The 27,057-nt window shown below is 35.5% G+C and overlaps 2 protein-coding genes across 2 annotated transcripts; both read left to right on the forward strand.

The window, feature by feature from the left end:
* Window positions 1-986: 986 nt before the first annotated feature.
* On the forward strand, window positions 987-18,642 carry gk5 (glycerol kinase 5). Its single transcript, XM_084411807.1, has 16 exons — window positions 987-1,584; window positions 1,668-1,761; window positions 3,890-3,965; window positions 4,049-4,142; window positions 8,224-8,355; window positions 8,440-8,515; window positions 10,176-10,237; window positions 10,600-10,673; window positions 10,767-10,827; window positions 10,986-11,112; window positions 12,252-12,356; window positions 14,293-14,387; window positions 14,663-14,766; window positions 17,185-17,244; window positions 17,332-17,465; window positions 18,079-18,642. The coding sequence occupies exons 1-16, from the start codon at window positions 1,456-1,458 to the stop codon at window positions 18,243-18,245; spliced, it is 1,590 nt and encodes a 529-aa protein (XP_084267933.1). The 5' UTR covers window positions 987-1,455; the 3' UTR covers window positions 18,246-18,642.
* An 859-nt stretch (window positions 18,643-19,501) lies between these two features.
* On the forward strand, window positions 19,502-26,012 carry ppp1r7 (protein phosphatase 1, regulatory (inhibitor) subunit 7). The gene is made up of 10 exons (XM_084411808.1): window positions 19,502-19,602; window positions 20,304-20,399; window positions 20,507-20,562; window positions 20,650-20,715; window positions 20,864-20,994; window positions 21,987-22,149; window positions 22,979-23,095; window positions 23,182-23,286; window positions 23,647-23,733; window positions 24,719-26,012. The coding sequence occupies exons 1-10, from the start codon at window positions 19,563-19,565 to the stop codon at window positions 24,893-24,895; spliced, it is 1,038 nt and encodes a 345-aa protein (XP_084267934.1). The 5' UTR covers window positions 19,502-19,562; the 3' UTR covers window positions 24,896-26,012.
* The last annotated feature ends 1,045 nt before the right edge of the window (window positions 26,013-27,057 follow it).

Raw genomic sequence — 27,057 nt, forward strand, 5'->3', positions numbered from 1 at the left:
TCTAAATTCATGTTTGAGGCATGATTGTAACTTGTGTCTCTAATGTTAGTCTTTTCCAGTAATATTAACAACAGACCTTATTTTGCTCATAACAAATCATTCTGAAGTTGCTCAGGGAACACATGGCTCATAAATGCTAATAACTGCATAGCTTTGATTTGTTATAAGAACATGCAAATTTATTCACAAATAACGAGGTGTACATATGAATCAATCATTAATCAAATACTCTAAATTCATGAAAAATATTACAAGTTGCCTTTGATTTTTTTATTGACAGTGTTCTCTAAACAGGTGCCTTGGTCTCCTGGAAATGAATTAAATTCAGCTTGGACCCCAATAAAAGTTACATATCCACCCAAAAAAGATATGTGGAGTTTTAGAACCGCATACTAGTTTACTACACGTACTACCTTTATCATATCTTTCTATGGCAGAAATAGTAAGAGTAGTATGCGGTTCGCCCCCTTTTTCAGTGGCGCTGAAATATAAAACGACTAATTTACAAATGTTGATTATATATATAAAAACAATATATTTCTATTTTATTGTAAAATATGCATATATATACAAACATTTAAGTATTTAGAAAACGTAGAGAGATCAACTCAGAGCTCAGAGCGGAGCTAAAGAGCTATTTTGACATTAGTTGCTTTTCTCGACTCTTATTGGTGTGATTTTCTGTAAAGTATCATAGGTAATGTAGTTTTTCCAACAGGAATTCTGCTGTTAAACATGATTATTTTAAAAAATACAATGAAATAAAGCGGGCTGATAGCTCACAGTCAGGCTTATAAGTTATATTCAAAATCAAACATTTTCACAAACTACTCCACTACTAGTCTAGTTTATTTTCTGAACACATTTCCGTTTTTTTTCGCAGCGAGCGCACATGGCGTCAGCAGGCAGAGAGTTCAGAAACCCCCTCGTCCTCTGATAATGGTGCACTGTCTCTTTAAGAACTCAGTATCCACACCACACCTATCGACTGATGTGTGACGTACAGATTTACAATCGTACTACTTAATCGGCCGACCGCTGCTTTTATTTTTTTGTTGCCTTCTTTACCGAGGTTCACGCGTGTACTTCTAGTTTTTGTTGGCTTGTATCATTCACTAATGAAAATAAGAGAATGTTTTAGGCTCAAAACGCAACTGTTGATATTTTATTTGCCGATTTAAAGTAACGTTAGACCAAAGTTTAGGAAAGTTGTGGGACAGATATGTTTTCGATTATTGTTTGTCCATTGAAAATATAGCTTCAAAGCAATGAAGTGAACACATTCAATCGGCTTGCTTAACGGAATAAAAATCTGCCCGAGTTTGGTTTTTAAGTCTTTGGAGGAATGAAACTCAAATGGAGAAAAGTTGAAAACGGGATAATTTGACTAGATGTTTGGACACAGCCATGGCGACTCACATAACTTTGTGGCTCTCTGAATAAACGCGTTGTGCAATGGGGACTCAGAGAAACGGGTTCTGCAAACGAGAGACTTTCATTCTCTCTGTTGATGTGGGAACAACCTCCATAAGGTGCCATGTGTACGACAAGAGTGCCAATATCAGGGGGTCCTGCTCCTCGAAGGTAAATGACAGCTGGTTGACGTGACATGATTGTGCCAGTGCCTTCCAATGTGTGAAATGTTGACAGCAGCTTCCTTGTTGCAGGTCTCCCTTCTGTATCCTCAGCCTGGATGGGTAGAGATTGACCCTGATGAACTGTGGAAAGGGTTTGTCACTGTAGTCAAAGGAGCAGTTCAAGGTCAGACTTCTTTATTCTGCCTCTAATATCACACAAGCATCCCCCCAAACACTATTTAGACTTTTTTTTTTAAAACATGTATGAATGTCATTGCATCAGATATCAAAGCATCACATCTAGTGGCATGCATGCAAACAAAATCATGCTAGACAGATGCTGCAGAATAAATAGCAAAATGCAATCATTATGTATTTAAAAATATAGCCTATATATTGTAACCTTTATTTTACCAGTAAAAGAAGCACATTGAGATTAAGAATCAATTTTACAAGAGCGTCCTGGCCAAGACTGACAGACACAGCTCATTTGAGTTTAACAGATAACATCCATCAATACATACACACAGACACACAAGCAAATCCAATCAAATTTCAATATCAATACATCGTTAAAACATCTACAGCCCGATGTTTCATTCTCCAAATCGTTTAAAACTACTTTGAAAATGTCCAATGAAACCAGCTCCCTAAGTTTCAGCCTACTTTGCATATTATTCCAGGCAGAGGGAGCAGCAAATTGAAATGCCTTTTTCCCCAATTCAGTATGTACCACTGAAACAGACCATAAGAATAATTCCTGGGACCGTAGGCTATAAAGATATGAAGGAAGTAGACCCAGGATAGCTTTATAAATAAAAACATGCCAGTGTATTTTTCAGTATCAAACTTGAATTTTATAATATTTGATTAATCAAGCACAACATGCTTACTGTGTCTTCTGCATGTACTGTATGATTCTGAACCGTTTTATTCTATAAATATTAAAATGATTGTAAATAATGCATGTTTAACTCTCTAATTCGCTCTAAAACTATTGAACAGCATATTTATTTTATAATTACATCCTGGACCAGCTTACACATTATTATAGCCTTATTGTATATGTTTAATATGGACGCTGTGTAAAATGTATACTGTATACTGGAAGTTAAAATTCACTTAAAATGGTTACATGAAAATAAGATACTGGATGTTTGCTATGAGGAGGCATTCATGTACTCTTTAGGGTCACTGTAATTCATTTTGATGTCCAATCTGATATATCAGTGGTTCTCAACTCCGCAAACTTCAAGGAGGGCCTCAATAAGTCTCAATTATTTTAATTTAGTTATAACATAATATTAATTCAAATTCAAATACACACTAAAAATAAAGATGATGAACTGTCATTAAACTGACATCATATTTTTGGGTTTATTTATATATTTATTTATTTTATATAACAGAAGTACCATTGGTATATATCAGCTGAAAGGTTTTAGTTCACCCAAAAATGAAAATTCTGTCATCATTTAGGCTTACTCACCTTCATGTCGTTTCAAACCCACAAGACTTTCATTCATCTTCGGAAAACAAATGAACATCTTTTAATGAAATCTGAGAGATTTCTGTCTCTCCATTGCTATTCTCGTGTTATGCAGCATGTTTGAGCTTCCTCAAAAACCAATGAGGTTCGTTCTCGTGCGTCAAGCGTGTTTGGTTGAGCTTCTGTCTATGTTTGCTGTTCGATGTTTATATGTGAATAAAAGCCTAAATTAAATCTGTTCATCATATAAATCGATTGAGCCTCTTCAGAAAATTTGGATTAAAGGGCTATATTCAAATAGATTCGGTTTATGATCTCTTTATGAACTTTTTGAAGCGACAAATTTGTAGTTGAGTAGTTCCCAACCTTTTTTTTAAACCACGACACAGTTTTGATAAGTAAAAAATTCCACCGCATACAACTAAGCACTGAAATATAACAAAATTGCACAAACATGCATTTCTTCAAATGGCATATTAAAACTGGATATACTATTAAAAGTAGCCTAGTACTCATAATTAAGATGAAACTTGAGCTTATCTCTCAAATTTTATTTAAAATATCTTCATTTGCGTTTCAAAAATGAACAAAAGTTTTACGGATTTGGAACGACATGAGGGTGAGTAAAAGATGACAGTTTTTTTGTTTTTGGGTGAACTAAACCTTTAAATAGGAGGCCTTTGAATATTGTCTTGTACAAAGGGGGCCTTTGTTGTCAAAAAGGATTAGAACCACTGTGGTAAATGTTGTTGGTACATGAATTTAAATGTCTGATTAAGGTTATAATAGAGACTGGTACCTCTCCGTTCTCTCTGTGATTTAGACTCAGGCTTGCAGATGTGCCAAATGGAAGGTCTTGGCATCTCTACCCAGAGGGCAACGTTCATGACCTGGGACAGGTTAGTATATGTTAAATCCTGTGATTTCTCAACAGAAAGCACCGTGGACAAACAGAAGTGACTTTCTTTGTTATTATCTCCAGAAACACAGGAAAACCATTTCATAATTTCATCACCTGGCAGGACATGAGGGCAGCCGAATTGGTGAGTTCGTGGAACAGGTCCTGGACTATGAAGGTAAGGCTGCTGTGGATGATGTCATCATCTTGTCAACATATTTGTTCATTTCAGACTCTCATTGAGCCAATCACTGGAACAGATCAATCTGAACAGACATAATTCAAATGACCACACCCTCGCATTGACAATTCATACATTATTATTATTACTGTTCAAACATTTGGGGACAGTAAGGTTTTTTTTAATTAATACTTTTATTCAGCAAGGACGCATTAAATGAATAAACAGTAAAGACTTTTATAATCTTACAAAATGGTACTATTTCAGATAAATGCTGTTCTTTTGAACTTTCTATGCATCATAGAATCCTGAAAAAATGGATCACATGAATAAATTACATTGTGAAATATTATTACAATTTGAAATAACATTTAATATTTTAAAAAATCTACTGTTTTTATTGTATTTTTGATCAAATAAATGCAGCCATGGTGAGCATAAGAGACATCTTTCCAAAACATAAAAAAAATCTTACTGACTCCAAACTTTTAAACAGTAGTGTAATTTTATTACAACAAATGGAAATTGTTCACAAAATTAGGGTTAAATTAAATTAAAATTAACGTTTATACAATTTCTGTGCAAAACAAATCAGAAATGATGTATTATTGGTGTTGCCAAGCTGTTGGTAGATTTTTGGGAGTTGGTACAGTTAATGCTGATCTCCAAATGGCTAAACAATTTCTTATACAATTTAAAAACATTCAATGCATAACAGTTTACAGCAGTTTATTACTGCAAACAAAGTGCGTATTGTTTGGACTGTGGCAGTTTGTAGTGTTTATTATTCATTGTATATGTGAATGAATGAGTATTTCATTCCAAGTCCTGTAAGCTAAATAAGCAATACAGCAGTGAAACGAGAACCTCTGTGACTTCTCGAAGACTTCCTTTTGTGTAAGGTGCTGACAGTGAATATTTGGCCTGTGAGTATCTTTTCTGACGCATGCTAAAAGTGTGGTCAGTTAATGCTCCTATGGTTTGCATCATTCACATTGATTAGTTTTTTGTCCCATCATTGCAGAGACATATCTTGTCAGTTTGAAAATTATGACCCATGTTATTGCAGCTTGCTCTAAGCATCACTGACCCCGTATTTGTTGTTGCAGATAAAACTAGGTCTTCTTGAACAAGTTTCAACAGAGGAAAATGTTTTCATTATCTTATCATAGAGGGCAGAGGTCAAGCTGGAAGTTGGGGCTCGTCTTGTTTTACTGGTTAAGTTCCTGTAAGGGTTTTTTCTTGTCACAGCTATTGGAATGCTGCTTTAATATTTAAAATATTTAAAGTCAGCATGAAATGGCGGTTGTGATCGTCTATTCTTCCCTATTGTGACGCTTATACGAGTGAAATGGCTTCTTTAACAAGAAAAAAGTATGGTGGTGTCCCACATTAGGTTGCAGCAGAGACGAAGTGAAGCAAGATCTAAATGCAGCAGTCTTTATTTTCAAACTAACTCAAATCTTTACAAAACCAAAATAAGCAGGATAATAAACAAAATAAACAGACCAACCTAGAATATAGATGTCGACAGACAAGGAACAGACTGAAACACAGGGGCTGAGTCCCAATTCGCATACTATCCATCCTAAATAGTATGCGAAACTAGAATTAGTATGTCCCAAATCGTAGTATGTTGAAATGAGTATTCCAAAGATACCCGGATGGCCTACTATTTCCGGTTAGAATTCAAAGTGCAGATCAATGCGTGCGGGAGGGAGGAGCTTTGTGGTGATGGTGGTGATGTAAACATGGAAGCCGGTGTGGTGAACAATCGAGTCCGATTGAAGAGATGAGTCCGAGCTGCGTCAATAGCAGAGGAGAAAGACCGCGAAATGTAAAAATACGACTGTATTTTTAACACACCGGATGCAGCAGCGGAGATGCACCCTCAGTTTTTAAGTGTAAGAACTCAAATGTTTAACCCTAATTAAAGTTATATTTTATTGTATCGTAATATTAATGGGTTTATGTTGTGCCAAAAAATTACCGTGTTTATCTTGTAGGGTAAATAAAAAGGCTCTAGTACAGTGTCATACAAGTGTCTTTTTTTTATGTATTTCTTTTGATGTTTCTGTCTTAGATTTATACCTTACTATAAACTCTTATGAAAATAAACACCTTTTACTACACTAACCATAGTTTAACCACACTGACTTATTTGTAGTAATACTGTGGCTGTACAAATGTTAACTTTATCAGTCCAACCAAAGAAACATGGTTACTACACTTTTACTATAGTAAAAGCATGGTTCATTTTCATCTGGGTATTTTTGAGTATTATACATAAGTATAAAATTAAGTATAAAATACGTTAAACAATAGTTATACTATAAACTTTAAATATTTTAACTCAGAAAATAAGTAGCTTTCGTTACACACATTGCACATGAATGTCAGAACCAGCCTCACAAACGACCTGCGTTTGGTTGATCTACGACGACGCCCTGCTTCACTCCTCAATTTGGTAAAACACATTGTAAATGTATTGTGGAAAAAATGATGAGGAAAAAAAGATGGGAATAGTAAATAAAATTATATTGGACATATAAGAATGAATGAAATGTAAAGTGTTTTGTTAACAGTCGCGGTGTGCGTAACTAGGCAACCACGTTCTCGTTCACGTTGCATGACGTCATCGAAGTATGTCCCAGAACGTGCATACTCTTTTGCTACACACTCAAAAGTATGTACTTTATCCTCACAAAAAAAGTACATACTTTTAGGTCGTAGTATAAGTAGGCGAATTGGGACTCAGCCAGGGCTTAAATACACAGGGAACAGATCAGGGAAACTAGACACAGCTGGGACAAATGAGCTCATAACGACAGTAATTAACAAGCCAACAGGTGATGGATTAAATCAATGAAACACATGGGCAAACTGGAGGTCACAGGCAAACACATGAACATGAACACAAACACTAAACATGACAGGCGGGACTTCATTTTGTCCATTGGGAATTGATTGGACTATTGTGGTTTGCTATTGCTGTGATCTCATGTGAGTGACAGACAGGTTGTCCCGCCCTCACGCTAAAAAACTCTGTCAGAGAAGTGATGTTGCAAGAGGGAGAGGAAATTATTTTGATTAAAGGGGTCCTATTATGCCCTTTTACGAAGTCTTGATTTTGTTTTTGGGGTGTACTAGAATGTTTTCATGCTTGATTGTTCAAAAAACGCATTATTTTTCACATATTTTACATTATTAAAGCTCCTCTCTATCTCCAGTCTGGTTGAACGCATCATTTTCGATGAAGCCCCTCCTTCCGAAATACGAAATGTGCTGTGATTGGTTAACTGGCCCAGTGTGTTGTAATTGGCAGCGCTTAGCGCGTGTTCGGGAAATTTTCCGTCCCTTCATAACCGCGAGCTCTACTCAGATGTAAATATTAAGGATGCCGTCAATTTCAAACGATTTCGAGGCCCGATTCAGACCCTGACAATGTTTACAAACAAGAGGATTGTGCTGAATGGATTTCAAGCATAGACTTTGCAAGCACGGATTTCACAGGTTTCAGAGTGGTCATTTTTTTTTTTTTTTTTTTTTTACTTTTCTTATAGATACAATGTTATCCACCATTTAATCATATTTGTTGGAAAACTATGGTAATACAAACAGTAATCAATTACAAAATCATGGACAATATTTCCAGGGTGGAAAAAACAGCAACATTATTCTTTAGCGCAGCTCAACCAGGCCTCGCCAACTTTTTTGCGTATTCCGTGGGCGGAGATTATTTAAATGAGGAACAATATGACTTCATAAGATCCTGAAAAAACGCGTTGTAGTCCAAACGAGCCGTTCGTTGTAGTTCTTGAAAAGTGGATGCTGTTAAATAAAATATCTCCCTTTGGAGTGGACTGCAGATCTTTGTTATGCTCAAACAGCAACATTAAAGGGGTCCTATTATGCTTTCACTTTTTCAACTTTAGTTAGTGTTTAAAGTCAAGGGCACATGCATTAAAAAAATTATGATGTGAACGGATAAATCATTTTTAATAAATACTTGTCAATTTTGATTTCATGGTGACTTTAACAGCATACTGTATTTATTTGTATGTATGTGTTATGACAGACTATACATGGGGTAACGAAGATGCTGCACTACCTGACCAGACAGAAGCGGTTCCTTGCAGCCAGTTTGGTTGTTTTTACTACCCAGCATGTGTCACTGCGTCTTGTCTGGGCCTTGAACAATATCCCTCAGGTAAACCAGAATTAGTTCAAATATGGCATTCAGTATTTGTCAGGTATTGACAGGTATTTTTAATCTATCCTTCTCTCTCCTCAGTTGCGGCAGGCAGTCGAAGACGGCTCGTGTTACTTTGGGACCATAGACACCTGGCTGCTGTACAAACTCACTAAAGGTGAGGGATCTTATTTACTAGAAGTCACCTGAACAGTGGAAATCAGATCTCTATGTGCATAGAATTCTAGCTGGATTCATTTGGCTATGTTCACACTGTCAGTCCAAATCAGATTTATTTATTCATCCGATCGAAATCTGATCTAAATGATCGACTCTCCAAACTGAGTATCGCAACTGTTCGGATCCGATTTGTGTGTCCTGTAGCACGCTTTCATTTTCCAGAATATCTTCATTGGTTTCTACTGCAGTGATATTGCGTTAGTAGGCATATGCCAATTACAATATACTAGCAGTATATTGTAATGTTCCACTCAACCTGCTCTTTGCAACAACAAAACCTTGTGTCTGCAACAACTTTTAGCATGCTTCCTACAATAAGGTCTGTCATGTTTACATTTTACTTGCCGTGAGAATGTAACATAGGCAGAAAAGTTAAGCGAAATCAGATCAGAGCAGTCAGACTGAAACATATGTTTATGAAACATGTTACATATGTATGTAGCTTGAAAAAGATTTGTAAAAATTGTATGTTTGTTTTTTATGTCGTTCACACTTGCTAAATATCATCGGATTCCAATCAGAAATGCACAAAAATCGGATTTGGACTGACTGTCTGAACAAGGCTTTTAAGAGCTTGCAGAAATAAAATGAGTTAGTGATCTGTCAAAAGTATGCGACAGATCTGATATCTAACATCACTGACTGACACTATTCCTAGAAAGCAGTTTCTTCACAATCCTTGGCAAAGGTGAATGTCACAAACCAGTGTTAATGAGTAAAAAATCATATGCAGTCAGATTTGCAGTGATGATTATCATTTTACAGTACTTATTTTCCAACTTGGCACATCATTGATGAGGATGGCCTGGAGCCAGTGTGAGAGCGTTCGTATTTGGTTGTATTTTGCATTCTCTGACCACATACACTACCATTCAAAAGTTTGGGTTTGGTAATATTTTAATGTTTTTGAAAGAGTCTTTTATGCTCACCAAGCCTGCATTATTGATGTAAAATATAGTAAAAGCTGTAATTTTGTGAAATATTACAATTTAAAACAGCTGTTTTTATTTTAATAATTTTTTTAATGTAATTTATTCCTTCAATGACACATTTCAGCACTCCAGTCTTCAGTGTCACATGATCCTTCAGAAATCAGTCTAATATGATGATTTGATGCTTAAGAAACATTTCTTATTGTTGTCAATGTTAAAAGTAGTTGTGCTGCTTAATATTTATGTGGAAACAGTAATACTTTTTTTTTTTTTTTTTAGGATTATTTGATGAACAGAGAGAAATGGGAAGAATTTTTTTTTAACTGACACCAAACTTTTGAATGCTATTTCTTCATGCTCATTTTGGTTTCCTTGATGTGTTGCAAATTGTACTTGCATAGTAACAAAGATACATTTGTCTTTGAAGCATTAGTTATAATGGCTTGCAAATTATAAACGGTCATGTTTAAAAATGTATGGCTGTCATGGAGATACATTAGCTTTAACATTTAATGGAATATAATGGAATATATATATCACAGTTAAAGTTAAAATGTTGGCAGGGTGAGTACAAGTCTGAACTACTTGCAAGACCAGGAAAAATCTCTTATTATAGAGCTCAGTACATCTTTTAAAGTTCTGTTATGTTTTATTGTTTGTTTGCAGGCCTGGTTCATGCTACAGATTACTCTAATGCCAGTACAACAGCAATATTTGATTCCTATCAGGTCAGTTACAGCTGTTCGATTACTGTATTTGTGTAATTGCTGTTATCTGATCATTACCTTTGGATTGTGGACTTGAGTACAAACATGCGTGCCTTGAGAGGTAGACAAATAGACAGTTAAGGTATAGTTCACCCAAAAATGGACATTCTGTCATCATTTACTCACTTTTTTTTTTTTTTTTTTAGCACAATATAGCCTAGCAAATAACAAAAAATTTAAATTCCAAAAATATCCAACAGGGCTGCCCAAGTTTGTCTTGTTTTTTTTATTTGTCCATATAGTGTCTTGTAATGTGTTTCTGTAAGTGGTGCTTGTTCATAGATACTGTCTGTGTTCATAGTGTGTGTTTGTGTGATCATCAGATGTGCTGGAGTGGATTTATTTGCTCACTTCTTTCTATACCTCTCTCCATCCTTCCCAGGGTGCAGAACACGAGGTACTCATGCACCGTGAATTGTTCCAATACTTCCAGAATACTTTTTAGTGCACTTTGGATGAAATAATTAATGCTCTCTTTTCTTGTATTTAGTCACAAATTTGGATCAAGTGATCCATCCATATTTGGAGTGCCCATCCCAATCATGTCTGTTGTGAGTATAAACATTGTCTTGCAGTTTTACTTAATTTTTTATAAAGACAATACACCTTAATTAACATTTTTGTAAATGTGCCCGCTTTCCATTTTTTTAATGACATGTGCTCAATTGTGTTTGGTGCCACAACCCTATCTGTAATGTCTTTGTCACAGATGGCGGACCAACAAGCAGCCATGTTTGGAGAATGCTGTTTTGACACTGGAGATGTGAAAATTACTATGGGCACAGGGACCTTCATGGACATCAATACAGGAAACAAACCACACACATCTGTAGCCGGTATGACGTTCCAGTGCTGATCTTACCTTGACTAATAAGCTCACAATATTCAACTGTAAAAGGACTACTAATAATCCACTAGAACTATTACTAATCGAAACCAGTAACACAAAGTTGAAGTTTTGTGACTTTTAGTGTGCACTACCATTCAAAGTGAAAATAATTACTGACTTACTGTTTTTTAATACTAGTATTAATACTTTTATTCAGCAAAGATGCAAATTGATCATAAGTGAGCGTAAATGCTGAATATTTGAACTTTCTATTAATCAAAGAATCCTGAAAAAAAGGATCACGGTTTTTCACAAAAATATTAAGCAGCAACTGTTTTCAACATTGATACATAAATGTTTCTTGACCTGCAAATCAGCATATTATTGAATTGATCAGCGATCATTCTTTAAAGTTCTTTATAAAACTCATAAAAGACAAAAGAACAACGGGAATACTGGATTCTAAAGAACAAAGTGCCACAATTTATCAAGACCTTGAAGCAGATAGGAGGGAGAAAAACCTCATATGTGCCGCTCCCAAGTATAAGGGGCTTTTCTTGCCATTAATGCTTGGATAACACGCCTACGTCTCCTTCGATTAAAAATAATGACTAGTGCGCTGGCAGGGATATACATAAACCTACTAACATTTGTTGCCATGATTTTTGGAATGACTTATCGCGAGAGAAAACAATTACAATTTAGTCACATACCATTGGTTAATGGAAACGCCGTCATTTCGCAATCGTTTTTTATCGACATTTAGAAAATATAGCAAAAGTTTTGAGCAAATCTGTAATGGAAACCAGGCTACTGGAGACTGGAGTAATGATGCTGAAAATTCAGCTTTGCCATCGAAGGGATAAATTACATTTTAAAATATATTTACATTTCACAATATTACTAATTTTACTGTGTTTTTTTTATCAAAAAAATAAAGCCTTGGTGAGCATTCTTTCAGCACTTCTTTCAAAAACAAGAAAAACTTACCGAGTCCGACCCCAAACTTTTGTATAGCAGTGCATATTACTGGAAACAGCAGGTTAGGGCATGATATGACTCATGATGAATCACAGTGTGATCAGTTAGAAAGGAGACACTGATGTGTCCATTTCATGTGGTCTGTATCATGTGTTTTCTGAATAGGCCTTTATCCACTGGTGGGCTGGAAGATCGGTGCTGAAGTTGTGTATCTGGCTGAAGGTAACGCCGCTGGAACGGGTGCTGCGATTAAATGGGCACAGGATCTAGGTGAGGAGGATGACCAATGTGCATTTACTTGCAAAATAACAAGCCCACACATATACCTTAACTTCAATATGTATTTTTCACTACATAAATACAGGGTTTTTAAGGGATCCTTAAAAAGTCTTAAATTAGATTTTTTTAAAATGTAAGGCCATAACAAGTCTTAAAGTCTTATTTTTTCTTATGAAAGGTCTTAAATTTTCGATGGCAATTTGACTTAGACATATCTAAATGGTTTCCAAATTAAAACTAATTAGAGTACTTTTTTATTTATTATTCTTTCTTTATGGATTTGCTTGATCACATGACATTTCACGTCACATCTGTCTCGCGAAACAGGAGGAGAGAAGAAGCAAGTTGTTGAATGTCCGTTCAATTGTAAGTTCATTCTTTATGTGCGTAGTGGTGTGCGATGTGTATTGTCATGATATTGACGCACTGTGAGCTGACATCGCTTGTGTCTCTCGTGCTTTCACTGCGTGATGTGTGCAGTTATAGGTATGTTCCCAAATGAGTTTTTGTCTTATATTTATATCATATTTTGTTGTTATCATACAATATCACATCAGCAAGAGTGTAATTTTCCTGTGCACAATTGCAAATGTGATATTTATTTTATATAATAGTTAAATGAACAATAAATGAACATTGTGAGTTACATTTTTATAAACAATATTGTCAGTATTGTTTGTTTTCCCTTTATTTCGCCACTGAGAATTTCAAAATGAAACCGTAGCAGAGTCTCAATGCAACAGACAGCATACATTTTTTTTAACTGAAATCTGTGTTTTGAACGAATCAATTTAATGATTCAATGAACAATCACTTGCTTCTTTCCCGAATGAATCAGCGAATCAATTTAATGATTCAATGAACAATCACTTGCTTCTTTCCCGAATGAATCAGCGAATCAATTTAATGATTCAATGAACAATCACTTGCTTCTTTCCCGAATGAATCAGCAAATCAATTGAATGATTCAATGAACAATCACTTGCTTCTTTCCCGAATGAATCAGCTGTTTGAACAAATCGGTTGAATTAATGACTCCCTCAACTCACAACTCACTAAGACAGTGACTTGCCGACACCTACTGGCGGTTTTAGTTTCACATTTAAAGTACCTTTAGAAATCAGTTCATATTTAAATATTGAATAAAAAAAAAAAAAATCTCATTGCTTAATTTATGAAATTGTAAATGCAGTGTAAATATATTAATGCCAGTTCTAATGCTGCTTCTGTGTCACCTGTGATTTAATTTGACTGGCAACAATGGTATTGTGTTATTATTCTAAGTAAGTGAGGATAGGAGCAGGCTTCACTCAATGCATATACTTATCAACTTTAAGAGTGCTGGCCTGGATAATTACCTACTTTACATTATTATTCTAATAGAATTTAATTTGAATGTTAGAATTTGACACAAAAGGTGATGCATACATCTACAAATGTCCATATATAGGTGAAAATGCCCCTGGAAATCAATTTAAGGTGGCAAATATTACCCCTTAATAAAAATAAATAATTTCTGTCATTGCTGTGAACTGACCACTGCATAGAATAGAATATAAAAAAAAAATATGAATATCTTCGTGAGTCAGCTGTCAACAACAGGCCTAAACCAGCTATGGCACCAGGCACAAAAACACAATCAGTAAAATATTATCTAATTATTATCAACAAAACTTTGAAAATATCGAGACATATTTTTGTCAATATTGCACAGCCCTAATGCATGGTATTAATTTAGATTTTTTCTTAAAAAGCCTTAAATTTGACTTTAAAAAGTGTGCAGAAACCCTGAAATACAAAAAGAACCATTGAAGATTGTAGATGCACACTCAACTCCATTATGATAATTTATTTAACTTGAATAAAACAACTTTTGTTGTTGCAATTCTATTATTGTCGTGTAATTTCTTTGGTGCCTGTCTTACAGAACTCTTTTCTGATGTGAAGGAGACAGAAGCCATAGCCAGTAGTGTGGAGGACTCAGATGGCGTATATTTTGTGCCGTCTTTCAGTGGCTTACAGGTGTGTTTAAGTGCATCTGTGATATTTTGCCTCATAGACTTTCATTGTTGCCTATACAGGCTGGTCTTTTTTATGTCTACATGTTTTTAACTCATGGTTCACCTCATGGATTTGTTATAAATACAGCAGATTTTTAAATCATGTCATTTGATTAGAGATCCATCAATCTGTTCCACTGTCTGAATGAACTGGGTGATGATTCACTTATGAACTTGGGTGAGATCCAAGATTATCTGAAATCTGGAAGATTATGATTGTGTGTTTATGTGCCACAGGCCCCTTTGAATGATCCTAAAGCTTGTGCCTCTTTCATGGGCTTAAAACCTTCCACAACTAAGAAACACCTGGTCAGAGCCATTCTGGAGTCCATAGCGTTCAGGTGAGCTGAGCAAAGCTGCTTGCAAGATCTGACTGTATCATCAAAAGATCTCTCATGAACCAAAGAATATGATCTGTTAAAGTTATAAAAAGGCAGAAGGGATGGATCTTATCAAGGTCAGAAATTAACCATGGCTTTGGGAAAATATCAATTTTTTTTACTCCTTAATAAAAACTGAAGTTAATAATTACTGACACTATTACTATTATTACTATTACTATTATTGACACTACACAATAACAACTGAAACACTGTGCTAGCCAAATCAATCAATAAGTGCTCGTATGCATAGTGCTGAATTGCTTCAAATCATCTGTTATTGTTCCTGTTCTGATAAAACACAACATAGCCTACTTAAATGATTAACTAACTAAAATATTTCAGTTCACTGCTGGGCAGTGTAAATGGACTTTGTCCTCAACCGTATGTATTTTGAGGCATGTCCAATCCTTTTCTTAGAATTTAGCTTGGTATTTAACACTGTTTTCCCACTGATTCATTGAAGTTGTATTAGTATTTTTTTATTCTCTATTGTGACGTATATCCGAGTCAAATGGCTTCTTGAAAAAATGTAGGGTGGGACTTGATTTTGTCCATCTAGAATTGACTGGAAGGTTGTGGTTTTCTATTGCTGTGATGTGTCGTAGATTTTTCCCTAAACCTAACTAAGTCCTATCTCATCTGACCAAAGTCTACCTGGGCCTATAATATTTATACTCTAGCACGTCTACACATCGACGTCGGCTGAGTACAACCCTATACTCTAGCGCGTCTACACATCGACGGCGGCTGGGTGCTAATACCTGTTCCCGTAACTAGCTTACTTCCTGCACAGGAATAATCGACAAACAGACCTCAGCAAATGTCCTTTAAATGCTTTAATCACGGCCGGAGGATCTCTCGAGCAGTTCTCAGAGAATCTCCCCCAAGAAGAAGCAAGGGCCGGAGGATCTCAGACACATTCCATTGAGAATCCCACCAGCTAAAAGAATACAACCGTTTTTATAGAATAAGGAGGTATGGTAAAAATGTCATGCTGCATTACATAATTTCCCCACAATTTGATTGGTTTTCATAGACAAACCCTTCTGTTACCAGGTAAAGCAAACTTTGTTTAATGATTACTTCATTGTTAATCACAAGGTTCAAATTTAGTCATCTGTCTAGTTTCAATTCCCAAATTTGCTATTTTTACACTCACAAAACTAAAGTCAAAGGGTACAGCAACACAACATACAACATTCAAAAACACAGGACAGAGCGTTTTAGTACATTGTGTTTCAAAGTGTTATGTTAGGCCTGAAAAAGGAAGTAAGGAAGTAAACTCTGAAATCTGTAGACAAAAACAAGTTTCTCCACAGAAAACCTGACAATTCTTAGGGCACAGCTTCTCACACAGTGTCTGCAGGGATGAAAATGTCACTTGAGTTGTAAAGAAAGCATATTGGCCTGTTGAGACCCCTGATGATGCTTTTCTTCACACATCATATTCTCACAATCAGTCATTGTTGTAAAAAAATGAGTTCTGAGTCATGAGTCATGAGATGACTAGGTTCTTCCACTGCACAATCAGAAAAAAATAAATGAGAAGGTGTTTGGATGCAAACCACTATCCCTTGGCATTCTCTACCAATCTAAAGTAGTTAATCAGGACTATAGTAATAGGGACCCATTCCTACTTGCTTCCCCTTTTTCACCTTTAAGAAAAGTTGTATCCTTCAGATAAATGAAGGCTGAACTTTACTCAACAGCCCGGGTATTCCAGGAAGCAAGGTTAACTTCCTGTCACACATACCCTGAACTCTCGGTTGATTAACCCAAACCTTGTTTACTCGTGGTATGCAGGTTCCAAAACCTGCTCTGGAGCAGGTTATGTTCTAAGAATAAGCTTCTATAGCAACTTGCATAACCTGGAATTTACCTCAGGTTTTGGAACTGAAAGTTGAGGTTATAAGTTGAGTAAACTTACCCCGGTAAGTTGCATAACCTGCTTTCTGGAATACCCAATGTTTCTACTTTACTCCTCAGCTGGTGATGTCTTTGCCCATTGTAATAATTGACTTCTCCAATCCCATCTCGTGAGAAAACCTTACAAGTTTGTGTGGAAGAAATTTGATCTTTAAGATGTGTGTTTGTATAAATTTAAACATTTTAATTTAAGTAAGTAGGGTCCAACACTGTAAACCAAACCTTCAGTGGGCCATGAGAAGATAGTGTGAAAATGTACGGATGAGTTTTTTTTGTACTAATTCATACAAATGGCCAACAATTTGCCAAAACATAAAATATTTACAAATTCCCAATAGGCTGTAAAGGACTTCTAGGTAACGACCAAAGTTTTAATAACCGTGCATCTCTAGTCATAACCCCCTTGTGTACATATAGGCAAATAACAGCCATTCTTATTCTGATTTTCAGGAACAAGCAGCTCTTTGATGTCATGCTTAGGGAAACGCGTATTCCCATCACTAAAATCAGGTGAGGGTTTCAGCCCAGTTCTGTCTTGTGGCATAGCCTGATCCCTCCTTCCTGTCTGAACTTGCGTGTATTTCTACACATTTATAGGGCAGATGGAGGTGTATGCACCAATGATTTCATCATGCAGATGACCGCTGATCTATTGGGGCATAAGATAGCACGTCCAAGTCACTTTGACATGTCTTGCCTTGGAGCCGCTTATATTGCGGGACTAGGAACAGGTAAGGAAAAACACACATTATAGTGCAGCAAATAAAGCCCCATAAAGCCTTCTGTATTGGATTTGATATGCACATTTCTAAGGTCTCTTAAGTAATCAACATGATCAAATATTTGCTGAAAATATTGTGTCTGTCATCTGATTGATAGTTCATACTTTTTTTTAGCAAGTAAAAGGCCTTTTGAGATATTTGTGATAAGCTTTGCTCATAAAACATTAGCATTTAAATATTATCTCAAAGCCTAAAGCCTGGGACACACCAAGCCGACTTCAAAGAAAACCGACGGTATTGTCGCCTCGCATCATATGTATATGCTTTTAGATTTTAAGTAGTCTGCTGTATTGTTATAAAGATCTAATGATATTACATACCAGAATTTCATATTTTTGCTCTGTTTGGGCCTCTGAATAAAATGTAGGATTTTTTTCCTTCCTCTTATATCACACTATATGAGCCATAAAAGCCTGATGTAACAAACATGATACTCAAAACTTTTGTTTTATTGTATCTAAAGGTTCAATAAATTGTTACATTTGAATAAAAACTGACTATTGTTTCATATACCAGGCTTTATAGAGTTAATTTGCCCATTTTATTCTGATTTGTCCTTTAGGCTACTGGAAGAACCAAGAGGAGCTGAAGAAGCTTTTGACCACTGACCAACATTTCCTTCCTCGATGGAGTAAAGCAGAAGGGGACACGGGAGGCCAATACAGAGGTGTCCTGCAGAGCTGGGAGAGGGCTCTTCAGCGGTCCATGCACTGGTACAACCAGCCCTGATTTACCAGCTGTGGGGTGATTCTCTTTCTCACTGAGAAAAACACTTGGAACAGTATGATTTCCTATATAGAAGCTTGCAGATCAGTGGTTTGAGTACAGTTTATGAGTCTTGCCTAATCACGGGGAGCTTTACAGATTTACAACTTGTTTGTGCAAATCCAAGTCACTCAGTTGTGAATCCCGCAGTATTATGACGAGGTGGCAGGCTGCAGCACAATTCCTATTTTAAAATAAGATAGATGTTGTATTATGATTTTGTCAATCAATACTTTAGCCATTAGGGCACTGGAAATCAATCAGTGCCTTTATCTAACTACTGTTTTTTTGTTGTTGTTGTTTTTTAATAAAACTGAACAAATACATTTTGTAATTATATGTGATTCATGTTGTTTACATAGATGGGATGGGAGTAATCAGTGATACTTGCTGCTCTTTCTCACCTTTATTAATACACTGAGTTCATACACATTGTTTATCCATTGGTAGTGTATGGTAATTTATACAATCATTCAATAATGCTATTGTAATTTTAGTCAATATTTTCTAATTGCACATATAGTTTTGATGTTGTATAGGTTGTAACATTAAATTTACCTCTTAATATAAAGAGAATGCTGCAAACATGGAAAACTTGTTACCTTATTTTCTTTTTTTTTCTTCTTTTTTTTACTTGATACTATCAACAGTGGCTAATGATATAATGCCTGATAATGATCAACTGTAGTAAATGAGTGACTGTGAAACTGTAATATCGTAAGCTGTGATCAGGGTTTAAAGGAAATAGACATATTTGCTATGAAGAAAAGTATTTTATGAATAGACTGTCAAAGAACTCTTAACATTGTGCCATGTTTCATGTCAGTATGTGAAATTATGTCAAATTGTGTGCTTTGTCATGCAAATAAATCAATGGATGTATATATTAAATGGGACGTTTTTAATGACTAAAATGAACTAACTAAATACATAATAGGCATATAATGTATGTGGCTAAATTGTTAGTTACAGTAGTGATTTAATGAAAATAGTTTGCTGAAGATCTGGTCTTACATCTGTGCCGGACAATAAAACAGTGCAAATCGCACAAAGGTTATACATGTAAAGGATTCTTTGAACAAATTGGTATGAATGAACACGAAATAATGCTTACAAATGTATAATCTCATAGCATTATTTGCGTTTGGTTTTGTCGTGCATTCAATTTATTATATAATCGTAAGTATTTATAGTCCACGGGCGTAGGAAACAGCCTCCATGTTTTCTATTGGTCGATCCAGGTGTCAATCATCTAGCGAAGTGGGCGGGTCTAGAGCAAAAATGGCGACTTTATCTGTCGGAGAGCCTCAAGAGATGGAAGGTGAGCGGACTTGTCTATTTTTAATGATTTTTTCAAAGGAGCATTTCATAAAGCAGCGATTCTTCTTCTTGCACTAAGCTTTTGTACACGCGCTGAGTTTTTATTTTTAATCAGTTCATATTTTAGTGTCCTCTTACCATTCATTCAGACTGCAATGTGTGATTGTTTACGTTTATCACACAGCTTTCTAAAGATACTCTTATAGTCTGCACGCATAAAATGGCGATGAAAGCTGCTTCGTTTCTTGATTATTTATTTTCAGTGTATTTAAAAGCCATTATTTACTACAGACCTCTTTTTGCTGTTTGTATAGTTGTGTACAGGGCGTCAATGCCAGCACATCTTACTGGTTAGCTAATGTAGCCCACCAGCTCGCATTACCTGTCAAAGTCTCACCTGGTCGGGTGGATAGTGTAGGAGAACATGAATGTGAGCTATCAGACGTCACAAATCGAGCTTTTCTCGATGCCTCCATTTGTTTCCAACTGCTGTATCAGCACAGTTTGCTAGCATGCTGCTGCTGTGGGATGAGGGTGTGTGTGTGGGATGGGCTCATTTAATAGATGGAGGCTTTCCTATTAGTACGGGCCATCAATATTTTTTGACCCAGATAACAGCAGTGGTATTTTGTAAGCAGGTTGGTACTGTGGGTGTGCCCTAAAATGATTAAAAAAAAAAAAATTATAAGCTGTGATTTAAAGTTGACAGGAGGGGTGAGTCTGAGGAATCTGGTGATGATGAGACCAAGAGGAAGAGTCTCAATGGAGAGGTCGACTCTCTGCAAGCCCCTTCCACTGGTGAGTGAGACCCACCTTGGTTTTGAAAGAAGTTTGAGGGAAACCATTAAAAACGTTCTTTATTCCACAAATCTTTTTTCTTACCACCTCTCTCCCTTCCACTTAAGTACCTGAGGAGTCACCCGTTGACATGGACACCATAACCTTAGACCCAGATGAAGAGGTGACTGAGGAGGATGTTGTTGTTTTTTTAGAGAGTTTAGACAGATGATGTTATTATTAGCACATTCATTGCATCTTATTTATTCAGGATGTGGATCTGGTCCACTGTCGCATTGGAAAGATTGAGGGTCTGGAGGTTCTCCTGAAGGCAAAGGTGAGAGTATCAAAGGCTGTTTCTTTAGATAATTGATGTAGTAGAATTAGTTACTGGATGAAGATTTGTGGACAATTATTTATTTACAGTATCAATTATGCCTAATTACAAATCTTAAATGAGTCATTTTCTTTGTTTCCACCATCAGACAATTTCTCTCAGACAAAACCTCATCAAACGGATTGAGAACTTGGACAGCCTCGTCTCATTAAAGGAACTTGATCTTTATGACAACCAGATCCGTAAACTAGAGAATCTTCAGGCCCTAACAGAGCTTGAGTAAGTCAGATATTATTTTGTCCAGACCTTTTTTTTTTTTTTTTTAAGTACATACAATGTTTTATTTAAACATTACTGTTCGAAATCAGTAGAAATTATAAGACTTTATAGTTTAGTATTACAGTTTTTTTTTATGTAATTACTACTTTTATTCAGAAGGATGCATTAATTTGAATAAAATTGACAGTAAAGACATTCATAATGTTACAAAAAAAAATTTGGTTTTAAACTCTCTATTCATCAAAGAATCCTGAAAATGTTTTTCGAGCAGCAAATCAGCATATTATAATGAGTTCTGGAGGATTATGACACTGTAATGATGCTGAAAATTCAGCTTTGACATCACAGGAATAAATTGCATTTGAATAGAAAATGGTTATTTTAAATAGTAATAATATTTCACAAATTAGGCTACTGTTTTTACAAAACAAATGCAGAGTTGTTGAGCATGAGAGACTACCAACCCAGAACTTTTGAATGTTTGTGTTCATACATACAGTGTCTTTAATACCCCTCTTTTATGATGAGCGTGTTTTTAATTACTTTATTCAAATTCCTTGTGATATTTTTGGGGGGGACACGGATGATATCACAATGAAGAAATAAAAGATTTGTTACAAATGCAAATCTTGAAAAAATAACCTCAAGTAGTTTGGCATAATCTTTTAACATCGTTTTTTGAAGAAACAAAAAACCTGATTATTCATATTTTTTAAAATGTTATCCTCCAAATCAAAGTCATGTGGTGCAAGTGACATTAAGGCGAAAAAAACAAAAAACAGAAAAAATATATAGAGTTCCAGAGAATAAATATTTTTCAAAACCATATGAAACCAACATAAATTCAAAGAGTACATTTCTAAGAGCTTAAAAAATTGGATTTGTAAAAAAAAATGGGTTTTTTTGTATTTAAAGAATTAACAAAGAACAAATAATAAGCTTTTAAAAGAGTTTCTGCATGCAGTTTTCTCATTTGTGACTGTGATTTGCAGGCAGCTAGATGTATCGTTCAACTTATTGAGGAAGATTGAGGGATTGGATTGTCTCACAAAAGTCAAGAAGCTCTTCTTGCTTCATAATAAGATTACAAGCATTTCCAACCTCGATCAACTGATGAGCCTCCAGATGCTTGAGCTGGGCTCTAACCGCATCCGGGTGAGACATCCAAGACCAAATCGGTTATGCTATATATATATATATATATATATTCCCCTTTGCTTACTTAAAGGGATACTCCACTTTTTTTGGAAATAGGCTCATTTTACAACTCCCCCAGAGTTAAACAGTTGAGTTTTACCGTTTTCGAATCCATTCAGCCGATCTCCGGGTCTGGCGGTACCACTTTTAGCATAGCTTAGCATCTTAGCATCTCTCTCAAAAAAAATGACCAAAGAGTTTCGATATTTTTCCTATTTAAAACTTGACTCTTCTGTAGTTACATCGTAACTGATATGACGCAGCGCCTGAAAATAGGTCTATAGGTTAGACAAACTTAGTCCCGGTCACGTTGGAAGTTACCGAGCTGGGGACTATTTTCAGGCGCTGCGTCATATCATTACGCCTGCTGGACTCATGGTACGGCAGCAAAGTTTCTTGATTATTACGCAGGAATGAGAGTAGTTCCTAGCCATATCAGCCTAGAAAATCGCAACTTTTCATTTTCCGTCGGTCTTAGTACACGATGTAACTACAGAAGAGTCAAGTTTTAAATAGGAAAAATATCGAAACTCTTTGGTCATTTTTTTGAGAGAGATGCTAATGGTCTTGTCCGATTCAATTATCTATGCTAAGCTATGCTAAAAGTGGTACCGCCAGACCCGGAGATCGGCTGAATGGATTCGAAAACGGTAAAACTCAACTGTTTAACTCTGGGGGAGTTGTAAAATGAGCCTATTTCCAAAAAAAGTGGAGTATCCCTTTAACATTTCTCTATTCATATTGTGAATGTGTTTTCAAGCTGTAAATACTTGTATGTTCATTTTAGGTTATTGAGAATCTGGATTCTCTTAGTTCTTTGGAGAGTTTGTTCCTTGGCACGAATAAAATCACTCAACTACAGAACCTTGATGGATTGCACAGTCTGACGGTCCTCAGTATCCAGGTGCGTTTGCGATTAGAAAGTGCTTTTTCTTTTAAGCCATATTTACCTTCTCCGTTGATGTTAAAACATCTGTTCCTGCCTAACAGAGTAACCGCATCACGAAGTTGGAGGGACTCCAGAATCTTGTGAACCTGCGAGAGCTTTACTTGAGTCATAATGGCATTGAAGTCATGGAGGGCCTGGAGAACAATGTAAGATCTACCATGGTTGTTCATGGATGCAGTACTTTTTCCTCTCAATTCAACATTTATCCATAAGATACTCTGAAATAATAACTTGCATGAAATATTTGTGACTGAGTGGTGGTTTACAAACTTCTGTAGCAAATGGCGAGATAAAGAAGTCATCATAAGAAGCTGTCTAGCATGCTTAATTTCCCTATTTCTCCAGCTATTTTGTTTTGTTCTCTTCACTGCACCTTTACTCCACAGGGTCTTTCTTTGTGTTCTGATCTGTCGTCTCATTTAGCAGTGGTTTTATTTTTATCCGTCCCAGAATATTTTAGTGCAAGAATATACAGATCTTTCATCTTCCTCCCTTTCTTTTTTTAGAAAAAGCTAACAACTTTGGACATCGCTGCAAACAGGATAAAAAAGATTGAAAATATCAGCCATTTGACTGATTTAAAAGAATTTTGGGTAAGAAGAAAAAGGTTTACTTTTTGTACATAACAAATATACACTACTGTTCAAAAGTTTGAGGTCAGTAAGATTTATTTGAAAGGAAATCAGTCATTTTACTGATAGCTCACGAGAATGGATTAAATTGATCAAAAGTGGCAGTAAAGACATTTGTAATAAATAAAATTATTATTTAAATAGATGCTGTTCTTATGAACTTTCTATTCATCAAAGTTGCCTGAAAAAAAAAGTCAGGTCACACTTTAGATTAGGGTCCAATTCTCACTATTAACTATCTATTAACTACGGCTTTTGCCTCAATAAACTCCTAATCACTTCTTATTAATAGTCAGTAAGGTAGTTGTTGAGTTTAGGTATTGGGTTGGATTAAGGGATGTAGAATATGGTCATGCAGAATAAGGCATTAACGTGCTTTATAAGCACTAATAAACAGCCAATATACTAGTAATATGCTTGCTAATAAGCAACTAGTTAATAGTCAGAATTGAACCCTAAACTAAAGTGTTACCAAAAGTTTAAAAAAAAATTCCACACAAATAGTAAGCAGCACAACTGTTTTCAACATTGATAATAAGAAATGTTTCTTGAGCAGCAAATTAGAATATTAGAATGATTTCTGAAGGATCATGTGACACTGAAAACTGAGCAAATTCAGCTTTTCATTTCATCATAGGAATAATCTGAGTTGTAGTAATATTTCACTGTTTTTGGTGTATTTTTGATCATGTAAATTCATCTTTGGTGAGCATTAGAGACTTTCAAAAACACTACAAAAAATCGTACCGATCTTAAACTTTTGAACAGTAGTGCATGTAAACCGCGTACTCCAGAGTCTCAATTTATATTGCTATTATCATTTGTAACAATTATCATTTTAGTTAATTCTAATATCTACTAAAAAATACATTGCCATTATGCTAATATTTCTTTTTTTCTTCCTCTAAAAAGTTTCAAATTTGTTTTCTTATTCTCTCTTATACAGATGAATGACAACCAAATAGATAACTGGGGAGACTTGGACGAACTCAAGAACGCCAAAGGTCTAGAGACTGTCTATCTGGAGAGAAACCCCCTGCAGAAGGACCCTCAGTACAGACGCAAGATCATGTTGGCGCTTCCCAATGTCAGGCAGATCGATGCCACCTTCATTCGTTTCTGATCATCCACTTCACTTGCCCAGCCATCCACTGCACATTACAAACACAACACCACCATATCTCCCTCATGCACCTCATGGACACCTTCTGCCCTATTTACCTCTTTTATTTAACAAAAGATTATCTCACACTCCAAGTGTTGCCATTCCATGTGCCAGCACCTTTTACTCACACTGAGACTATATAACTATGCTCTGACTTATACTATAGCGTGAATGCTTGTTAATTTATTTTCACTTTAAGACCTGATCAGTGTGAGCTGAGAGGAGCTGATGCCTATCGCTCAGAAAATATATCAATGCTGACCCTTACTGCCCTTAGCGTTTTGGCTAGGGCATGATTTCATCCTAGTCCCTTCAATCTTCCTCCATCCTTGTAGGTGATAGGCTAAAATCAGACATTTCTACCCTGTATGATTTACATCAGGCATCTTGCTTACTTTAAGAGGTGGTAAAAAAACGTCACATTGCATTCAGGGACTGAAGACGGCTAAGAGGAAATTCTTATTCTTGCGTGATCAGGGACTATTTCCTTGAGTGATATGTAAGGCTACACTCATGGATTCAATTTGCATATCAGTTCTGTTTCTGGTTGCAGCAGTATGTTGAAATATTAGCTGGTTGAAATGTGACAACGCATATTGTTCAACCTTCATTAATACTGAATATATAATAACAGCCTCAATGAGAGATTAATTCCATTTTAAAAGGTTCATGGCATTTTAGATGTTCTACAGAGCAAGGATATATTAGGTGATCGCTATTTGGTTTTTTTCGACCTTTTTTTTGAAGAATTAAATATCACATGCACTCAAAATATTCACACAATTCATATTAATGCATGACCTGAGAAGTAATTGTGTCCCCCCTAATAGGAGGTGAATGGAGGAGGCCACATTGTGGTGACTGTGTTAGGCCACTCCCATTTGACCAGTGGGAGGGGGGTTTGAGAGGGCTCGGCTGATGCTGTATAAAATGAACCCAACCCCTTTTAAAAGGGTCAAAGAACAACTGCGTAGGATTGCTTTTAATTTGCTCAAATTTTCACTTTGTTTTACAAGCTTGGTTGACTGTTTCAGAATTGAATGTACTATAAATAATAAACTGAATTTGAACTGTGCTCATCCTTCAGACATTTGTTTTGCATTCAAGAAGACACACAGGTTACCTCTCATTTCACAATGCAACTCATTATACATTGGCAATTACAGCAATATTGGATTAATTTTGATTATTTAATTAATATACAGAAGAATGTATATTCCCATAAACACAAAAGTGAATGGAGTGAAAGATCCAACCGATTACCATCTCATTTTACAAGAATAGTCTTGTCAGAAAGTTCTACATATTGCAGATGTCAAATTCAAACATTAAGTGTAAACTGGTCTTGTGAATTATATTGATCAAATAAAGAACAGTATCACAGCTTTAAGTTTATAATAAAAATGGTAGGACTACTGATCAAATGGGTTGAATAGAGTAAGTCATAAATTTAGTGATCCAAATAATAAGTAAATGGTTTCATATATATATATACACACTGCCGTTCAAATGTTTGGGATTGGTAAAAACGTGTATGTTTTTTAAAAAAGTATCCTATGCTCACAAAGGCTGCATTTATTTTATTAAAAATAAACAATATTTTTTAAATATTATGACAATTTAAAATAACTGTTTTCTATTTTAATATATTTCAAAATGTAATTTATCCCTGTGGATGCAAACCTGAACTTTCAGCATCATTACTCCAGTCTTCAGTGTCACATGATCCTTCAGAAATCAGTCTAATATGCAAATTTGATGCTCAAAAAACATTAATTATTATTATCAATGTTGAAAACAGTTGTGGATTCTTTGATAAATAGAAAGTGACTATTGAACTATTAAACTGAGATATTAAAAAAATTGCAGTAAGCATAATTTAAACAATTAATTAGTAGTCTGATTATTTATGTTTTAAAATACATATTTAACTGAGTTTGAGAGATTTAATATGTAACAAAATCTGTATGTTTCCTCTACATCTATGTTACATCAAAGAGGTATCCTGGGATGTAATTGGAGAAATATAATAATCACAATTTACTCATAAATAAAGTGGTTATATTGTAAATATAGATTTTTATTTAGCATACAATTTCATTAAATTGTTTAAAAATACA

The sequence above is a fragment of the Rutilus rutilus genome, assembly GCF_951802725.1.
Source record: "Rutilus rutilus genome assembly, chromosome: 6".
Taxonomy (NCBI): Eukaryota; Metazoa; Chordata; class Actinopteri; order Cypriniformes; family Leuciscidae; genus Rutilus; species Rutilus rutilus.

Coding starts and splice junctions, on each gene's coding strand:
- gk5 (XM_084411807.1), top strand. CDS start 1,456: ATGGGGACTCAGAGAAACGGGTTCTGCAAACGAGAGACTTTCATTCTC. Junction 1,762..3,889: donor AGTCAAAGGAGCAGTTCAAG/GTCAGACTTCTT, acceptor TCTGTGATTTAG/ACTCAGGCTTGCAGATGTGC. Junction 8,356..8,439: donor CCTTGAACAATATCCCTCAG/GTAAACCAGAAT, acceptor CTCTCTCCTCAG/TTGCGGCAGGCAGTCGAAGA.
- ppp1r7 (XM_084411808.1), top strand. CDS start 19,563: ATGGCGACTTTATCTGTCGGAGAGCCTCAAGAGATGGAAG. Junction 20,400..20,506: donor TCTGCAAGCCCCTTCCACTG/GTGAGTGAGACC, acceptor CTTCCACTTAAG/TACCTGAGGAGTCACCCGTT. Junction 20,995..21,986: donor CAGGCCCTAACAGAGCTTGA/GTAAGTCAGATA, acceptor TGTGATTTGCAG/GCAGCTAGATGTATCGTTCA.